Below are 18,565 nucleotides of genomic sequence, written 5' to 3' on the forward strand. Positions count from 1 at the left end.
AACACAAAATTATTTTATTTATGAATTTTTTTCTAATAAACAGCAATTTCTACCATGGAGTGAGCAAGTGTTTTTACTTAGCTCAGCAAGCAAAGCCCACGATCTGCCTGTTCCTGCTCTAATGCTGATGCTCTTAAGCTCAAGGTCCTCCCTGCCCCTCAATGCTGGCCCAGCAGAAATACCTGCACACGCAGCATCCTGCACATTTTGGCATTCCTACGGGATTTGTGCTCATCTTTTTCACTCCACAAAGACTGTGTCTGTATCCCCCGCTTCCTCTCCTTGCACTGCACGTCTTCCAACCCTGACCTAAGCTGTGGATGCAGCATTTCAGAGCTGCTGGATCCGCTTCAGCCAAGCTAAGCACAGACTCCAGCACCACGATGACAACCTCTATTTATTATTATCAGAGAAATCTTATCGTGCTGGAAGCCTGGACTCCACACGAGCAGCCTATAGCTAAGCCAGTCTTGCAAGTTCCTCTGCTCTGAAGCACCGCTGCTCATACCTGCTCAGCCGGTGAGACTGCTGCCACTTTTCCTGAGATGAGGTCCGTAAGAGCCATACACTCTGCACATCCAGGCATCCATCCAGGGTCCTGTGCATTTTGAGAGCAGGACCCTTCTGCCTGCAAAATGCAACCTCGGTGCTCAGGGATGAGGCCGCTTGGCTTTGTAATGCAGCCAGCACAGAAGTGGGGATATCTCTCAGCTGAACATTTTGGTCTCCATCCCTCTGGGAGAGGGTCTGCCACAGCTGCAGGAACAGAGGCTGCTCTGGCTCCCGGGGCGAGGACAGACTGCAAAGGTGATGATGGCACATCTGTCGGCACACTCACAGCCGCTGCGATAAAGACTTGCAGAAGAACACAGCAAGAAACGTAGTTGTATTTCATTGCACAAATGATTGGCTCCGGTGCATAATGGGCTGCATTCATTGCTCTTGCCAGCAGGTGCAATTCCCACCGCAGACAATAACATTTGCCTATTTATGTCAAGCCCTGATTACTGTATTATATGTAAAACAGGTCTTTCTTGCAAGCAAAACAAGGGGGGGATAAAAAAATCAGCTGTGACTCATCCAAGTCAGCAGTGTGATACCAGCCTGAAGGAGCCGTGCTGGGCTGGACACCAGCTGGCTGCTGCGCCGTTCAACAGCAGGCAACGCTCCCCTCTCCAGCAGGCGCGAGCTTGGCCTCCTGGTCGTCCTTTTTCTTGGAGACAGGAGAGAGGTAAGAGCTCACGGCTCAGGCTGGGCGCTGTCATGGCCCTCAAACTGTTACGCTGTCAAAATGCATCCACGGGGAACAGAAATACCAACAGCGTAGGCTTGAACGTGTTCCCCAGCAGACACGGTCCTGTGCTCCTCTGCTAACGTGTCTCCTCCACCTCTTCAACAAGGACGCGAGGAAAGCTGGCGGTGAGCACACGGGTGACCTACACAGGAGCACAGGAGCCCGGCTGTGCCTGGAGCCGCGCCAGCAGGCAGCTCGGGTGGAACAGGCTTTTCTCGCTGCCAGCAGCAGGCTCGGGTGGTCGGCAGATTTGTTTTCCAGTTGTCGCTTGTCCTCAGGCTTTCCCCAAGGACAAGGCTGGGCTGCAGCTATCGGTTCTCCGGGTGGTTTTTGGGCTTGGGTCCCACAGGTTTACAACCTGGTGTCAGGGACGCGTCCTCACGGGGCACACCCTGCCATCGCACCCTGAGAGCTGGGGCTGACCACGCTTCCTGCGAGCGGAGGGGAAGGAAGGTCGCCCCTAGTACCGCAGCAGGGCCAGTGCTCTTGCACATGGCTCCTTGCCTCGCAGCACCCAGTCAGAGGCAGGAAGACTTATTAATTTTGGGGTTCTGGCACCTACCCGCTGCTGACAGGCAGCCAACTGCCAGACCTGCATCAGAGAGCAGGATTCACCATAGAGACTCCTCCCCACAGCTGTAGGACTTTCGCCTTCCCTAAGCATGGTGAAGGTTCAGTTTCCTTTTACTGCTGAACCTCCACCTGGCCCCCTCCTGATGCCCTTTTCCTCCTGAATTAACACTCCTCTATCCCTCCAATAGGCACGACTGGCCCACCTCCCTCTCTTTTCCTCTCCATCACCAGCTCCTTGCTGCCATCTCTCCAGGCAGTAGCTGAAGCAGCTGGTGATTTTCTTGCTCAGCACAGTGACTGCAATCACCCCACAGGCTTTATCCATGACCCTGCTTAGCCAAGCCTGCCTGGCCCCACCTCTGGCATCTAATGACCATCCATTACCCACTGACACACAAAGACTTTTCAGCCCTACCTCTAATTCCAACTTCAGACAATGCACCCATCTGCCTCCAACCTATTGCCTCTAACTGACACAGGGCAAGTGCTTTCCTCCTTCGGCTGTCCCCTAAAGAAAACTGACCACTTGGAATAGGGGATTAAAGCTAACACAGTCTCTTAGGAGCTCACTGGCACAAGGTGCCACCTCTTTAAAGCCCTAACAGGGAAAAACTGAAAGGTGAAATATTGATATACAGGGTTAAGGCAGTTTATTCACAAGCAGTTGCTGAGGAAAGCAGTGAAGGGACATTTCACAACCCAAAGGAGAGGGGAGTGTCTTTCTCCAGCACTCTGACCCATCTCACAGCACAGGGTCTCCAAGCCAAGAGCTCTCAGCATCACCACTGCAGGCAAGTGCCTGCTGAGCTATCGGTGCCCACTCATTCTGCTGTGGCTGTAAACACCCCCCAGTTACACACAAAGGCACAGCCTGGGTTAGAACAGATGTACATAGATAAGCATGGGATCTACCAGACAAGCAGCCTGGACAAGAGCTATCCCTTGGGTATGTTCCAAATACACCAGGGCAGCACCACAGCAGGGCTGGGAGACAGGTGAGCTGGCTACCCTGGGCTGGGTCAGATGCTTGCAAAAGCACGAGCAGCCGCCGCACGCGCCTTAGCCCAGCCTGCCTCCCAATACCACATCGCTCACCCACAGCACTGCAGCCAAGAGGCAGCTGTGTGCTGCGCCGGGGCAGACAGCAGGGAAACGGAGGAAAACACTCCACTGATGATCAATTCAGGCTCTAAAATGCTGACCATAGACCAGGGCAAGTCTGAAACCAGAAAATGCTTTATTGGAAAGGTACAAAAAAACCAGTCACTGCAGCTAAATTTACAGCAATAAATTACGTTGTGGCTGTCAAGAGAAAGTAATGGACACATACACAGGGCTATTCGCCTTACAAACAGGAATCCACATTGCTTGGTATATCAATAATTTATTTTATAATAAAAAAGCAGCACAAAAATAAATATTGAAATGAAATTACTGAGTAACCACAGAGGATAGAATGAGCTGGTGATAAAAAAACAACTTAAAACAGAAGACTTCTATCATTAAAAAAATGAAAGCAAGTATCCACCATCTACGGAAACACCCCAGCAGACTGAAATACAGACGAAGGAAAACAAATCCACATTACAAAAGTTTTTCATTTTTGTTTTGTTTCTTTTTTTTTTTTAAATAAAAACAATCATGACAATGAAGTTTAAATGATTCGAGAGAGAAAAAAATGCCACCTTCTCCTCCTCCCCGGGTCTGAGCCGTCCAGTGGCCTGACTGCTCTGCGGTCCCGTGGCACCGCGCCGGCCCTGCCACAGCTCACCTCCACACCGGCTCACCCGCCAGCACCTCATCCCCTCCCCAGCCTTCCCCGGAGCTGCAGTGTCACCCAGGTCTCTAAGCTTGCGCTTTGCGGTCTCCTCCGGCAGACGGTAGAGTTGGGCAAGAGCAGAAAGAGCAGAGACGCTGACTTGCTTCAAAGGGATCTGGAGCTGCCCTGGAGGGAAAGGTTCCCCACTCCCAGTAGAGAGCACAGCAAACACGTCTACAAGAACAGAGATGTCCCTCCCAGACCCTGCCCAACGCTTTCGTCTTCTCCTGCCTCCCACCCAGCCCATGGTTCCCACGTCACACTGGGGATGGGGAGCAACCAAAGAAAAGCCAGGGCCAGGGGAGAGGATTCCAGCACTCAAATCCAGAGCCCCCGCTCCTCAGCGGTGCAGGGGGAGAACAAATTAAGAGGGGCAGAGAAGGGAGCCCCAGCATCCAAACTACTGCAGCAAAGAGACAAGCGAGAGGTACGGCTGCAGGGAAGCATGGCCAGAGCCGCTTGGGCGACTCTGCAGGCAGCAGCCAGCTCCCCATGCAGCGCTCACCCTGGGTGTCAGGCTTGTAAGTGCAGGACGGAGAGGGAAAAAAAAAAACAAAACAAAAACAAAACAAAAAAAAACCCAACAGAAACAAACCGAACCCCAGAGGAATGCAATGCGACAACCCCAAGCTGGAGGGCCCTCCAAGGCGGAGGGTGGCGGAGCTGGGTCTCCAACGCGGTCAACAGCTTTCGGGTCATTCCTCCCTCCACGTTACCTTGCAATTCTGATCCCTCTGTGGAAGTTTAGCCAGGACATTTCATTCCCCTCCAGGTCACCACCCAGGGAGCCCTGGACTGGCAATTTCTTTTAATAAAGATTTACAGTATCAAACTTGGAAAAAAAATTATTTTTTTTACGAAAAATCTGTACGATAAAATGTATATAATTATATATTTATATATATATATTTCTCTCTCTTTAAATATTTCCACGTGGTCCTTATGGATATCCAATATGGATTACCTACCATGGCTATGGTATCAACAGCTTTAACAACACCCAGGCCTCTTGTTCTTTATCGAGTGACCAGAGATTTAAGTGCCTACCAGCACTAAACTAGCAATCACTTGGACAAGCCTTTGGCACCCTTCCAAGAACTGGAAAAAAAGAAATACTTGGCCACAAGGGAAGTGCCACGTAAAGATATGTTTCTCAACTCATTCCAACAGCAAGAAGACCCCATGGAACAAAGTTTGACCGACCTCTGTCCCCCTCGGTGTGACTGGTCTGATTTCCCCCGTGGGGGGGGTCAAGGGCAGCCAGAGGGTGTTCCTATCTAGCCAGGAATGTTATGGAGCTCTGGAGCTGTTTTAAAGGCTGGAAGCATTTGGGCATTTTCAAGTCAACTGGCCTTTTTCATTAAAGTTTTCATTTAAAGCCCCAACAGTGCCAGGAGTCTCCATTTTGCCTGTTTTCGGAGGCACCTGTAAGGTCTGGGAAAGTTTCCAATGTCTGTGAGCTGGAGAACATGAGAGGACCAGGAAATGACAGTAACATCGTTCTCTTCCTCAGCTTCTGCTGTGGGAGTCAATAACTGGTACTGATACACAGGGCATCGATCTGCCTGTTCGGAGATAGGGAGGGAGTGGAGGAGAAATGAGGTAACGCTAAGTGTCATCCAAACTCTACGTGTTGGAAAATCACTTGAAGGAAACTCCCTGCTCCCCTCCATAACATGTGGATCTGGCAGGGGTAACAAGCCTTCAGGAAGCGTTTCACTTACACCCTTTCTGGCTCAGTAAGGTCACGGATGTCGATGTTGAGGACTGAATGAGAACCAAGTCTGAGGTTTCTCTTTTCATTAACCTATTTCACAAAGGACCCTCCTGGGAAATCCAGAGACTCCAATGACAAGGTGAAAAAAAAGAAAAAGCAAGCTAACAACTTCTTCCAAAGACAAGTAGGGCTTCGCTAAATTTCTACAAACTTACTGCCATTGAAGGCAAGACAAAACCTCTAACAACAGATTATACGGGGTGTCAGATGCCAGTTTGCTATCCCCTCTGCAACAACAGTGGCACTTGATTATTCTCTTTCAGTCCAAAACACTCATGAATTCTCCGTGATCTTTGTTTTCTGTTCTGGAGCCCAAATCCTCTAAGCTCTTCTCCTCATCTTAAACTCCAGCAATCTCATTCTCTTCTCACCTGCGTGACAACAGGCATCGTCCATTCCACAAGTCTCTGACCTGCCCTGCAAAACTCACAGTCCCTTTTCTTTCCTACTTCAAAAAGAGAAAAAAAAAAAAACAACAACAAAACACACAAACACCAACATAGCTATTTTTTTTTTTTACAGTGACCTGGAAACATTCGTCTTTTCAGTGCTGCTGCGCAACAGCAGAATCTCTCCTTTCAGCTTCCCGCCTCCTGCCCATTGCCAAGGCAGAAATCCCTCTCCCAAACCACTGCTCAGAGCCATATGAACGACTTCTCAATCCCAATTCTTCTGTCCCCTACAAACACGCCAATTTTCCCTCCTGCCCTCCGTGTGCCTCTTGGGATAATTCACCCATTCCCAAGAGAAAGTGTCAAGTTTCAGGGTCACATTCACACAGGTTGTCTGAACACTGAGGGTTGTTCACTGTACTCTTTGGATCCCATCTTCAGCACCTGACATGCTATGGAGAGGAAAAGAGTCTTCCAGCTCCCATCTGACCCCCCCATAGCCCTTCTCTGGTCAAAGACTGGTTAGCCCAGCTCTCCAGCTGGGATGTTCACTGCTAACCTACCAGTGCTTTTGTCAAAGAGGAGGCTCTAGAACTTCTCTCCTCCTGTCTGAACGCTATTGCCCTCTAGTTACACTTCAGTGCTTTAAAAACATCTTTCTGAAATAACTCTGCACAAACTCCTTCTCAGAGTGCTGATCCCAGCAGAACTGTCCCACCTTCTCACAGCCAGTTCTGCCTCCACCTGGTAATACTTGCAGCATTTTTTCCTCCTTGTCTCCCCTTCTCCCCACCACACAGCTCTTCACAGCATTTACTGTGCCTCCTTCCCTTAAGCTTCAGGGAATCCAGAAATAAAAAAAAGCTGCTACTTCAAGACTGCGGATCATTTGGAAGAAATAAACTGCATAAATATACCCAATTCACAGGCACACCTTAGGGAAGGAGCTATCGGGAAACTTGGGCTTGGAATAAAGGAGGCTGCAATGTCATTTTTACAGGCCACAAAGTAATGGGGCATATTAAAATATGTAAAATATATATTTTTCCATATTTTAACAGCATGGATTGAAAACAAAATGTTATTCCTAATGGGTGTGGTCAGACCCAAGCATTAGTCTCCATCATCCTCCCGTTCCCATCCACTCCCAGCAGGATGATATCTAATCCAAAAAGCCTATATCCCTGCTCTTGTAATATCAGATGGAAGTGGGGAAGGTAGGGGAGACCCTTCTTACAGGGAGTAGGATGCCACTAAAGGAAATTCTTTTATCCATACATTCATCTCACATGATGATTTCTACGGTCCATCTGTTTCCTGGCTCTTGAGCATCATTCACGAAGACTCTGGAGGCTCCTCAGGTATCTTCTCCCAGCTGGAAAGCAGCTGCCCAGAGCTGAGAGGGGTTTGGGGAGGCAGGGGGAAGGACGAAGCAGATCTTGCAATTTGTACTGCATACAGAGCTCAAATCCTGGACACAAGAAGTTGATGGAGCCACCGAGTCCAGACAGAAGCAGCCAGTTAAGTTCCCTTTGTAGGTTTGGGCGTTTTTTTTCTTTTTTTTCTATTTTTTTGCACTTATGGAAGAGAATTGTTAAAATGCCAATTCTTGACGTGACCAAGGACTCCGGAACAATGCGTAAGAGCCTTTTCCCCTCCCCTCTGAAAGGCTGCTAGTTCCCCCCACTGAGGGCACTAGGACGCTGCTGAAAACGGCACAGAACTGGATGAGATTTCAGCTGATTTCACAATGGTGATGACACTGGTGGTGGCAACTTTGGTCGGGGTAATAGGCCCTCGCGCCACAGTACGAGCAAAGGTCTGGAGTGCTTCGTACTTGGAGCGCAAGGCGTCCAGCTCTAGCTTCATGCTGCTGTTTTCTCTGGCCAGCTTCTCCACCTCTTGCTGCAGCTCAACCCGCTGCCTCTCTAGCTCCTCTTTCTGAGTCACACGCTTGATGCGGCAGCTGGCAGCGTAGCCCCGGTTCTTCAGCGTGCGCCTCCGTTGCTTCAGACGGATGACCTCCTCTTTGGTGAGACCCCTCAGGTGCTGGTTCAGCTCCCGTACGGACATTGACACGAGTTCATCATCACTCAGCACTGGGGCATTCTCTCCTGACTCCTCCTTTACCTGCAAATACGAACAGCACAGGGGTAGCAGCAACCCTACATGAACGGATGTTCTGGACAGCGAACAGAGACAGGCCACCCCTCAGCAATGTGACACCTCCACATGGAAAACACCCCCGAAGCACTGCAGGGAGCATATGCTCCACTAAAACATCTGCGTAGAACATGGCAGAGATCTGAGCACTGCTGTCATCTGGGTTTGGGTAACCCTCTTAAGTCAGAAAAAGCAGTGAGCCTTACACACTCAGTGTGAACTGAACAGTAAGATTTTTAAGGAGATAAATGTAAAGCAGACCGAAGCCCTTTGTGTTCGTCAGGACTCAGAATTCATACTAACGTGAACACTAACGATGACACCTTTTCCCAGCATTATGCTTGGACAGCACAGCATCTCAAAAGCAGAACAGCCACTTGTATGCAGGGTTTAATTCATCATTTTGTGGCTTTTCATCCAAGTAGTGAATAAAACCAACCCTGCTTGGCTTCAAGGACCACAGGCTAATTAGGTTTTCCTGGTGCACAGGCCAGACTGAAGTTACATGAGAAAGACACCTTGTGCCTTTTTCTCAGGCAGGTTTGCTGTCACACTTTTTTTCAGAACCTTTTAAGACATCATCCTTTTGTCCCTTCAGAGACTGCAGGTTCTCTGGAATGAAGAGCTAAGACATTGGAAAGAAACTCTGACAATGCATGCACAATCCATGTGTAGATCACCACCAAGCTGGTACGTCTGAGGCATTTACTGTCTCATGGATCTGAGAGACACCAGCTGGACATGTCCCTTCCCAGTGCCTCCCCATCCTGAGAATAGAAGTAGCTCACTGATGGGCCTGGGAGCACTGGTTTCGGGATGCTGTCAGTAACTGCTATAGTCAAAAGTCTCTTGGTTAGCAACTGGGATACTCCAGCCTTCTCACCATTCCAGAGACTTCAGATTTCTTTCTGGTTATCACTGGTATTCTTCTACCCTAACCTTTCCTGTAGATTGTGGGAAATTGTATCAGCACCTATTTGTAAGAGTCTCTCAGCATGAAAAAGAACAGTCATGTATGACCGACCTCGCACGCAGCACAGTTCTGCGACAGCCTCCCCTGCCACCCAGCATCGCCCACTCAGCCTTCTTCCCTACCTTTAATGCCTTGTTCGGTTTGGGATTAGTCGTCATAACCTGAGCACAGTCTTCTGGACAAAACTGCTCAGAAATTGCAACTGGAAAAACAAAACAAGATTTTCAGGTTACAGTAGTCTCAAATACGAAGGTAGGAAGAAGATCCAAGTTTGGTCCAAACCCCCAACTTAACCACCATTAAAAGAAACAACCACACAGTTGTTTAAAACATGGGGCTGGATTCAGAAATCAGTTTACCCTGCTCAGATACAAGAAAGAGAAATTTGTGTTGACAAGTGCATTGCTTTTTAACACTACAGATCTCTTATTTTGCTATTAACTACACTAAGATTAAGCAGAGAAGACAGGGCAGGGAGGGGGGGAAAGGACACCAGCTCCCGTCTGTAAACAAGTTACACTAACCACCACGCAGCACCTTCCAGTATGTCACCCCTTCTTCTCCAGGGGAGCGCAGAGTGCGGCCTCCCAGGCCCAGTCACTCGCTCACCTCCCTCCGGAGGAATCCCAGACACGCAGAATAGCCTATTAGGGACTGAATTAAGAGTTACCTCCGCTCATAAAAGGCACTGAAAAGCCACAAGACAACAACTCCCTTCATGCTTATTTTGATTATTATTAACCCAGCTTGAAATTGAATCAGCAACCCAGAAAGAAGCTGCCTCATTTGTAACCTGCTTTCAGTGCCGTCCCCACCCAAAGGAGACGCTACCAGAAAACCCAACAACAGAAACAAAAGCCCCCCGATAACAAAGCAAGGCAGGAGTTCGCCTCTCCCAACACACCAAGGCTGTTGCTTCCCGATCCTCTCAGACCCAGGCTGCAAGAGCTGACCTGACTGATATTTCTAGTGACATGGAGGCATGTCCACTGACAGAGAGACCATCCCCTGCCGAGCCGCTGCCCTTCACTCTCACCTTAGCTGACGACTACACCCCTTCGATCAGTGCCTTGCAGAAAATCCACCTGCCCGCACCTCCACCCAAAGCTTTCACCCCGTGGTGACGGCAGCACGGCGCTCCGCCGGGTACCTACCGCGAGGGAGGCGACCGCAGCCGTGCCACCATCACAGCCTCTGCCGATGGCTCCCCGGCGGGGAGGGCGCGAGGCGCCGGTCCCCCCCCGGCGCACGGCGGCTTTGAGGGTTGCACACCCAGCGGCACCGCAGAGCGCGCAGCCTGTCTGGCGGGAGTCCTCTCTCTCTCTCTCTCTTCCCCCCCCTCCAGCCCAGCCCAAACCCTCCCCATTTCCACGTCTGCATCGTGTCACACATCCTAATCATTCATGAAAAATCCAGCCAAAGCATCCCAAGCATGATTCCCTTCTGATAGTTGCCATGGTGACCTTGGGAAAGTAGCCAACCCGGAGACAGTTGCCATGGAAACAGAGAAGCCCAAAAGCAATAATGACTTCAGGTCATGTCTGTGCAAAGACATCACGAGGTCGTCGGAGAGTAAACAAACTCATTCATATCTGCAAACAGGGGGTGGCGGGATTGGGGGGGGGGGGGTGTAAAGGTGGGGTGTGGAGACCAGTGGGAGCCGTGTGGGTGAAGGTGCTGGCTCAGCCCGCTCTGCTGCCACTTGAATTTTATCAGTCAAGACACCTCATCATCACACAACTTACGTAAAAATCAAGATGAAGAGCCGGGGGGGGGGGGGGGGGGAAATAATCCCGTAAGTGCAAATCTGTGAGATACTATCCTAGATATTAGGGAATGTATTTAGGCGCCTCCTCTATTTTTAAGCCTGAGACAGCACAGCTCTCCATGTCTGGAGGAGGGACAAGGACAGCCGCACAGCGGACAAGCCAAGATGCTCCGTGATGAATGGACCACTTACAGCAACTGGTGTGCACTGCGTTTTCTAGAGCATCACTGAGTCCTTCCCTACTCTCGTCCGGCACCAAACCCCACCCCGGGCACAGCTCCAGCAGCCCCTGCCTCAGCAGGCTGGGCGCCAGGCAGGGGAGTGCGTCCCAGCCCCCAGCAGCCACCTCCAAGGGACGGGGATGTGCCTGTCCTCTGGCTGCTGCCACACTGCGTGTTTCGCACGAGGGCGGACCGCAGGCAGGCGAGCAGGATCTCCTGCGAGCACGGGCGCCTCTCCAGACCCCAGCACTGCCCTTTCGCCATCCATCGCTTCCCCTCCGCACCGGGAGTTGGCCGCCCACCCCTACCTCCAGGCCGGAGGCGCAGACGTAGGCGCTAGCACGGAGGAGGAAGGAAAAAGCTCCTCGTCTCGGCCAAGTGGTCCCAGCGAGTTCAGGAGAGCAGAGGAGCTGCCAGTGCGTAAAGGAAAGGGCCGGCAGCCCCCTCCCTGCAGACGCACAGCGCCGCGGGCCGCGCAGGCAGTTGGTGCCATAGTTATGCAGTGAGTCACCAGCTGTTTACAGAGTTTGAGAGCTCACATTCCCACAGCATCAGAAACTCTTCCTTCCCTCGGCATCCCCCCCTCCCTCGCCGCCCCCATCCCTACAAGGAAAGGGGCACGCTGCCGTCCCGCTGGCGGCACTCCGCGCTGCTAAAACCGGAAAAGGAAAGTCAAAAAGGAGGGGGAGGCCGACGACAGACCCGTCACACCCACCAATTACACAAAAAGCCTTTTGATCCTCACCCAGCGCGTCTTCAAAGCACTTTCTACGCCAGCCGATGGAAAAACTGAACAGGGCCGCTTGGCTGCGCGGAGACGGAAAGAAATGTAAAATATCGTGGAAAACAAGAGCCGAGGGGTGAGGTTGCCTTCGGCGGGGGTCAGCGTGAGGGCTCGCCTGTCACCCCGAGCAATGCTCCAGCTCCACGTGACAAAACCCCTTCCAGTCACCTGTTGCTCTGCGTCGCCAGAGCAGCATCTCCTTACCCTGCACATTCCTCGGGGGACGGCACAGCCGCCCTCGCGCTGCACGCCTGTCTGCCCCCTGCACACCAAAGCACCCTGGACGGGCCGGCGTCCCTCCGAGATGGGCTGGGATGCATCCTGCTGCACCAGGGGCGACGTGCCAGAGCCACTGCTAGTACAGAGATGAGCAAGGAGGTTCAAGGCACCATCAAGAAGTGTGATGGCCAGGCCCTCTTTAAACAAGGGTGAGAAATTGGGGTCTGCCCTAACCCCAAGGGCAGGATTTGGTAACGCAAGTAGAAACACTCAAACAGGCTCAAGTCTTACACTCAGACACAAGTGCCAGGGCAAGTCTTATCTCTGCACTAGGTAAACCCACAGGTGTGGTCCGGGCTCTGCTCGAAACCAATACAACAACACTCGCAACCCTCACAAACAGTCCTCCAGGGCCTCAGGCTCCATCTCTATCTCCCTACCTACAATATCCTTCCCATCAGGACTATTTGGAACTACTCAGCTACCAATGATGAGCAACTAGAATCAGCACAGCATCTTCCACAGTTAGAAGGCAAAACCACACAACAAAATCATAAACCATACTGCAAACATGTCATTCAGCAGTGTTCCCTAAACATGCCGCACAAGGGTCTTCTGGGATCCTGCCTGCGATTTGATTATTAGAACCCTTTTAGTCTTTACCCTATTCCTGCCCTTCTTTTCTTAATTGCGTTTGCTGCATCATGTCTAAAATTAGGAACTCAGCTTTTTGGAACAAGGACCGCATTACATCTCTATTCTGTAAGCAGTACAACACACTTTGAATGCTACATAAATAAAGCGGTGAGTAGTAATACACCAACTGTAAGGGGCAAAGGCTCTTCCAGCGCAGCTCCACGCTTGTATTTAAAGCAAGTGTTTTGACTGTGGGTTACATAAAGAGCCCTTGTAATTCTGCAATAAAGTTACCCATTGACAGTCTTGCTAACGCCCTTTCCCTCTCTCAGACGACTTCTATGCCTCTTGCAGCATCCTCCCCAAAACATGGAAGTCTCCGTCTGACATCCCAAGCCTGTTGGTCTCAGCCTGGACCGTCTAGAGATCCCCAGTTCCTTTGCTTTGAAAGGAGAAGAGAGCAGAAAGCCTGACTCGGGCAGAGGTAGGACAGAGCTTTCCACACAAGGCTTGCAATTAAGAAAGAAAACATGCCAGAATGAGATTTCAGACTTTCCACGCTACAGGGCTTTCAAAGAGCATTACGCATTAAGGAATTACTATAAAGTCACTGCCGACACCCGACAACTGCGGATGTACTCGAATTTTAAAACTCTTTCTACACTGAAAGACAACCCTGGCCAGAACATGAGTGCCTGGCAGACAGCCCTGCTGGTGTTTAGCCTCCATCCTCAGACACGTACAGCAAACTGAAAACATGCAACCCTCACCGTCAGCCAGGCCAGCCACGACTTCCAGAGGCCAGAAAAACAGCGTGAGGTTCAAGCAGCAATGGGGATCTCCGCCATCGCATCTCGATTCAGCACCAACAGTTACGCAGGGAATACTCTACTTATTCCCAAATGCGGCGACTTGATTCCCAGGCAGGTGTTTGAGTTAAATTTCTTGTTTATCCGCAAGTTATCCCCAGCTCCAAAGCACTAGCCAAACAGACGTGCCTACCAAGGATAACATCTGAGCTGACAGGTGAAGGGAACTACAGATGCTTACATCTTCGTCGCCGTGCCTCTGCCACTCGGAGGCAAGACACGGATCTCCAGCACATTGCTGCATGGTAGGCAGAGCACCATCCCCCTCTCCATCATTCAAAAAGCCATTCTCCTGCTCTGACAATCTTCACACATCCTGTAAGGCAGACTGACGCTTGTCACTCATTTGTAATGAGAGCGGGGAGGGACGGGCTGATGGTGTGAATCAGAGAGTAGAAGCATATGCGAGGCAATATATTTGACATGAAGAGAGAGAAGACACAAGGAGGGGGTGAGTCACTGTTTACTGTTCTAGAGGAGCTCCACGCAGCCCTCGCCCAGCTGGCCAGCTTTCCATTTCCCTTATGGATCGGAACCAGCATCCAGCAGCAAAGAGGAGATTCAGGAACCTTCAGAGCACATTTGAGAGCTGCCAGGACACAGCGCTCTGAGGCTCTCTCTGGGGAAGCCTGGACACGGATCAGACAGTCTTCAGTGGTTTGGTAAACAACCTAGTCAGATGCTGCAGAGAGCCTGTGGTTAGGGAGCAGAGGATACGGAGCACCAGGAGGGTATGCTTGTGTGTCACCTCAGAAACTTCACGGAGGAGGTGGCTGAAGGGGAAAGGTATGCAGCAGCCAGCCCTGGTACTGACAAGCATACAGCACTTTTCCCATCACGCGCTTATAAAATGCGGTGACAGAGCTACACCACAACTACGCCTCAGCATCGCTGGCCCAGAGATGCATCTCCTCCAGACAGGCACGCTGAACCACCGAGCAACAAATAACCTGCTCGGATGCACAGTCAGATCCTGGGGCAGAGCTGGGATTGGGATTCCTAACTTCACTGCTCCTGACCCCACATGCCAGCCATCGAGTCGAACGTCTTCACCAACTGCTGATAATGGAACGTAACGGCATTGCTATTCAGGGTCCTGCAACACTGCAAAGCAGCTGGATTCACTACACAACCTGTCCCTCCACTCAGGGGCTTAGTGGCAGGGTAACTGCTCTCATCACTGCCTTCCCCCCTGCCCCAATTCTTGTGTTGATGGTCACAGAGCACTGCATCACTTGTGCTTGCTTCACGCTTGCAAGACTCTCTGCCCGAGTTTGAAGATAGCCTGAAACAATAGCTCAAGACAGAAGTGGAAACTGCCTGTTCATCTCTACAGGGTGCTGAGCCCGAAACTTCCTGATAATTGAAAGTGCTAGCACCGCTCAAGTATTTCACAGCTGGATGTTTACAAAAATGATCAGCAAGTGAGCTTATCCCACAAACCCTGACTGCTGCGGGGGCCAGCGCTCCCAGCTGTCCTTTCTTCGCTTCCCAAACATCTCACACAGCTAGAGATTTTCAATACTAAGTTTTGCAGCGCATTCCACGCCATTAATCATCTTCCAATGTTGATGGAAATAAAAGCGTGTCAAACCGATCTGTATTTTTCCCTTTCAGGAGGCACAGAGCAGTACCGAACTCCTTGCCGCAACAGATTGCCGAGACGGGCGACGGCGCAGAAATGACATAAAACATGACAAAGCACGCTGCCCTTGACAGGCAAGCAAAAAAAAAAAGAAAGCTAACAAATTTCTGCCTCTGGTTCAGAAACACTTGCAAAGCAGGGTACGAGCCTGGCGCGATACCGCCAGGAACATGTAACGGAGCTCAGGGGCAAAGCCCCGACAAGCTCAGAGCCCGCCCGGGCAGGGTGTCCCGACGGCGGGAGCCACCGCACGCCCCAATCTCGCGGCATTCGCCCCGCCGCTGCCGGCCCGTCCGGCGAGGAGGAGCGGAGGTAACTCCGGTGCCGCGCGGCCCTGCGAGCTGCCATTGGGCAACCGCGGCGTCCATCACCTCTAGGAAGTGACTGCACGAGGAAGGCTTCTCCGCAGGCAGCACGGCGTACACACACGGAAGGAGAGGGAAAAGCGGAGGAACGCGCACCCGTTTCGTCAGTGAGAAAAATCACAAGGTAAATTCGTTTGCTGGTAAAACCCCGACAGCACCCACGGCGCAACGTGCAGGGCTGGGGTGCAGGGCTACGCTTCTCGACGGACAAGGCTTATAAAAACTTAAAGTGCAAGAAAAAGGCGTGCAGCTTTCCCGGGAAACGCTTCCCTCCTGCCAGCTCCCCCTGCCCTCCACGGTCCCAGCTCAGCTTTAGGACTATGCTGGCAAAGGAGGGGGCGGCCAGGTGAAAGCAAAAATGGAGGCCCTTCCCTTTTCTGTAACAACTTTGCCCAAAGGGGGCTCGTTCCTAATTTGAGACCTCATGGCCTGCTTTCGGCAGAATCTGTAAAATAAATCCCCTACGGAGCAGCCCGCGAGGGAGGGGAGCGGGCTCTCAGTCTGAGGAAGAGGAGGAGGAAGGAGGTCTTCCTCAAACAGACCCTGACGCTCTGTGAGAGTTCAGAGATCTCAGTTCCCCTCGCTCACGGCCTGGATGTTTCCCCATCTTATGCCACTGCCTTCACCGGGAGCTCGGAAGAGGTTCCCCCACCCACCCACCCCATTTCTGACTAAATCCCCAAACCGCCCCGCGCCCACCAGACAGTCACGCGGCAGCGCCCGCTCCCAGAACGTCACCGTCCCCTTTCCTCCCACCGACACGTCCCGGGGCGGCCGCAGAGCGCCCCGTTTTCAGGGCTTCCCCCTTACGCACTCATCCCCCCCGCCAGCTCCGGGACCAGCTCAAACACACCACACACCTCTCCCTCTTCCGACCCAAAAAGCAGCCGTGCTCGGGGGAGATAAGCCTCCGGCTCAGCCCTGACGCCCCAAGCCCATCCGATGGGCAGCGAGGGGCCCGGCCGGCGCTTCCCACCGGCGGCTGCTCCCGCCCGATAACGCGGGGCGGAGAGCGGCTCACCGAGGCCGCCACCACGCCCGGCCACCGCCGCTGCCACGCTGCCCGGCACCGGCTGCGCCCCGGCTCCCTCCGTACTACAAAAGCTGCTATTTTTAGACGGCGGAGCGCGCGGCGTCACAACAGGTTTCCTCACATGTATTTTAAGAACCATTCAAAGGCAGAGGCAGGCTGCACGCTCATCCTTGGGGGGAAAAAATAAAAATAATAACAAGAGAGAGGAAAAGCATCGCCCCGGCGCAAACCCGCCGTCGCCTCCCGAGGGGCGTCCCCGAGCCCCGCGTCCACAGGGGTGCGGGGGGACACGCCGGCCCCGTCCCGCGGGCGACTGAGCGCCGCCGGCGCCGCGCTAGGTTCGAGGCGGAGGGGGGCGGGGGGGTGACCGCGGGGCCCCTGCCCCACCGCGGCTCCCCGCTGCGGCCGGGCCGAGGGGCCGCTCCCCGCCCGCCCCCCACTCCCACGCCGCGCTCCCCTAACGCGGAGATGCGGGGCGAAGGGGGGGGTAAGGGGGGGGCGGCTGCCCCTCGCCACCGCCCCGCCGGGGCCCACGTGCGCGCCGCCCGGCCCGGTGCGAGGGGCGGCGGCACCACGTGCCCGGCGCGGTGGTGACTCAGCACTTTTACCTCAGCCGCCCCGCCCAACCGGACACGACCGGACCCGACCGGACCGAGTCGGGCCGGACCGAACCTCCCCCCACACCCTCCCCGAATCGGCGGGAGCGGCCGAGCGGCCACCGGCACCCCCCCCTTCCACAACCCGACAGCTCCGACCCGACCCCCCCCGCCCCCGCCGCGCCGCGCCCAGGCGGCTCCTCACCTGCGTGCCGGCGGGAGCGCGCGCGCGCGCCCGGGGCGGGGGCGGCGGCGGCGGGAGGGGGGGGAGCGGCGGGGACGGCGGCAGCAGCGGCGGCAGCAGCGGCGGCGGCGGGGGCGCTGCGCGGCTCCTTCCCTCCCGCCCTCCCTGCCAGCGAGTCCCGCGGACAACAACAAGCGCGGGGCGGCCCCCTCCCCCCCGCCGCGCCGCCGACCAACCAGCGCCCCCGCCGCTTCCGGCATGGCGCGTCACGGCGCGCGTCACCCCGGCCCCGCCCCCGCGGCGTCACCGCCCCGGCCCCGCCCGCGCCGTTCATTCATGGGGACGGGCGCGGGGAAGGGGCGGGGCGACGCCGCCGCCGTCACGTACCGCCCCCCGCCCCCCCCCGCCCCGCGGGCTGTGCAGCGCCGAGCACCGCGCCCCGCCGCCCCCTCCCCGCCGCCGCGGGCCCCGCCCCGAAAGCTCCCGCTTGCCCGGAGCGGCCCCGATGGAGGAGGAGGGGGGGGGTGAGGGCCGCGGCGTGGCCGTGGGGTTCTGCGCCCCCAGGCGTAGGGGGCTTCGCCGCGGGTCGGGGCAGACGGCGGAGCGTGTCTCGGGCACCGTGAGGCCCTCGGGGGGCGGTCAGCGGCTATTTTGGTCCCCGGGCCGCGGGAGGTGACTGCTAGCCGGGCTTGCCCTCCTCTGCTGGCCAGCGGACCGGCTGTCACCCCGGCGCTGGCGGGCCCCACGGCCCCCCCGAGCGCCGCAGCAGGGACAAATCCTGCCCCAGGGCCAGATCCTGAGCCCAGTCCTTGCAATCTCCGTGTGCAGCTGTGAGAGCTGCCAACACAGCACCCTGACCCCAATGGTGTGAGCGGCGTTTCGGACCCCGTGAGCATCCAGCAATGATGAAAACGCATCCAAAAAATGTAATAACAGGCGGTTGACAAAACCCAACTGCCTCCATTGAAACCGGGCTCCCTTTGATTTTTCTCGTGTTTGTAACTACATTAGAAAGTCTGTGTTGGCCCTGTGCAATTTGTGCTTTCCAGCCTCGGTGCCAAATATCCTTGTTGGAGCAGACCTGAGGGCCATAGTTGAGTCTTTCAGTAAGATCCTGTCTTTCACTGCTGCTCCCTTTGCTCAACACAAGCTGCAAAACATGGGGAGCCCCACGTCTGGGACAGCCCCACAAGTCCACACAGCCAGAGCAAACCCTGGCTGAAGAATTTTCGTCCAGGGCAGTGTGAACGTAGA

The 18,565-nt window shown here is 54.0% G+C and overlaps 1 protein-coding gene across 4 annotated transcripts; it reads right to left on the reverse strand.

The window, feature by feature from the left end:
• Positions 1-3,082: 3,082 nt before the first annotated feature.
• On the reverse strand, positions 3,083-17,457 carry MAFK (MAF bZIP transcription factor K). 4 transcript variants are annotated; one of them, XM_074918816.1, is made up of 3 exons: positions 17,333-17,457; positions 9,114-9,193; positions 3,083-7,985 (listed from the first exon to the last, which is right to left on the reverse strand). In XM_074918816.1, the coding sequence occupies exons 2-3, from the start codon at positions 9,147-9,149 to the stop codon at positions 7,551-7,553; spliced, it is 471 nt and encodes a 156-aa protein (XP_074774917.1). In that variant the 5' UTR covers positions 9,150-9,193; positions 17,333-17,457; the 3' UTR covers positions 3,083-7,550. The 4 variants fall into 4 exon arrangements, with proteins under 4 accessions (XP_074774917.1, XP_074774915.1, XP_074774914.1 ...); XM_074918814.1 differs by lacking the exon at positions 17,333-17,457 and adding an exon at positions 11,289-11,464; XM_074918813.1 differs by lacking the exon at positions 17,333-17,457 and adding an exon at positions 10,146-10,268.
• Between the last annotated feature and the right edge of the window lie 1,108 nt (positions 17,458-18,565).

Source organism: Athene noctua, chromosome 15, assembly GCF_965140245.1.
Source record: "Athene noctua chromosome 15, bAthNoc1.hap1.1, whole genome shotgun sequence".
NCBI lineage: Eukaryota > Metazoa > Chordata > Aves > Strigiformes > Strigidae > Athene > Athene noctua.

What these genes read in the sequence shown, in the direction of transcription:
- MAFK (XM_074918816.1), bottom strand. Translation starts at nt 9,149, where the DNA reads ATGACGACTAATCCCAAACCGAACAAGGCATTAAAG. An exon ending in AACCGAACAAGGCATTAAAG is followed by an intron (nt 7,986 to 9,113) that starts GTAGGGAAGAAG and finishes TCGTATTTGCAG; the next exon opens with GTAAAGGAGGAGTCAGGAGA.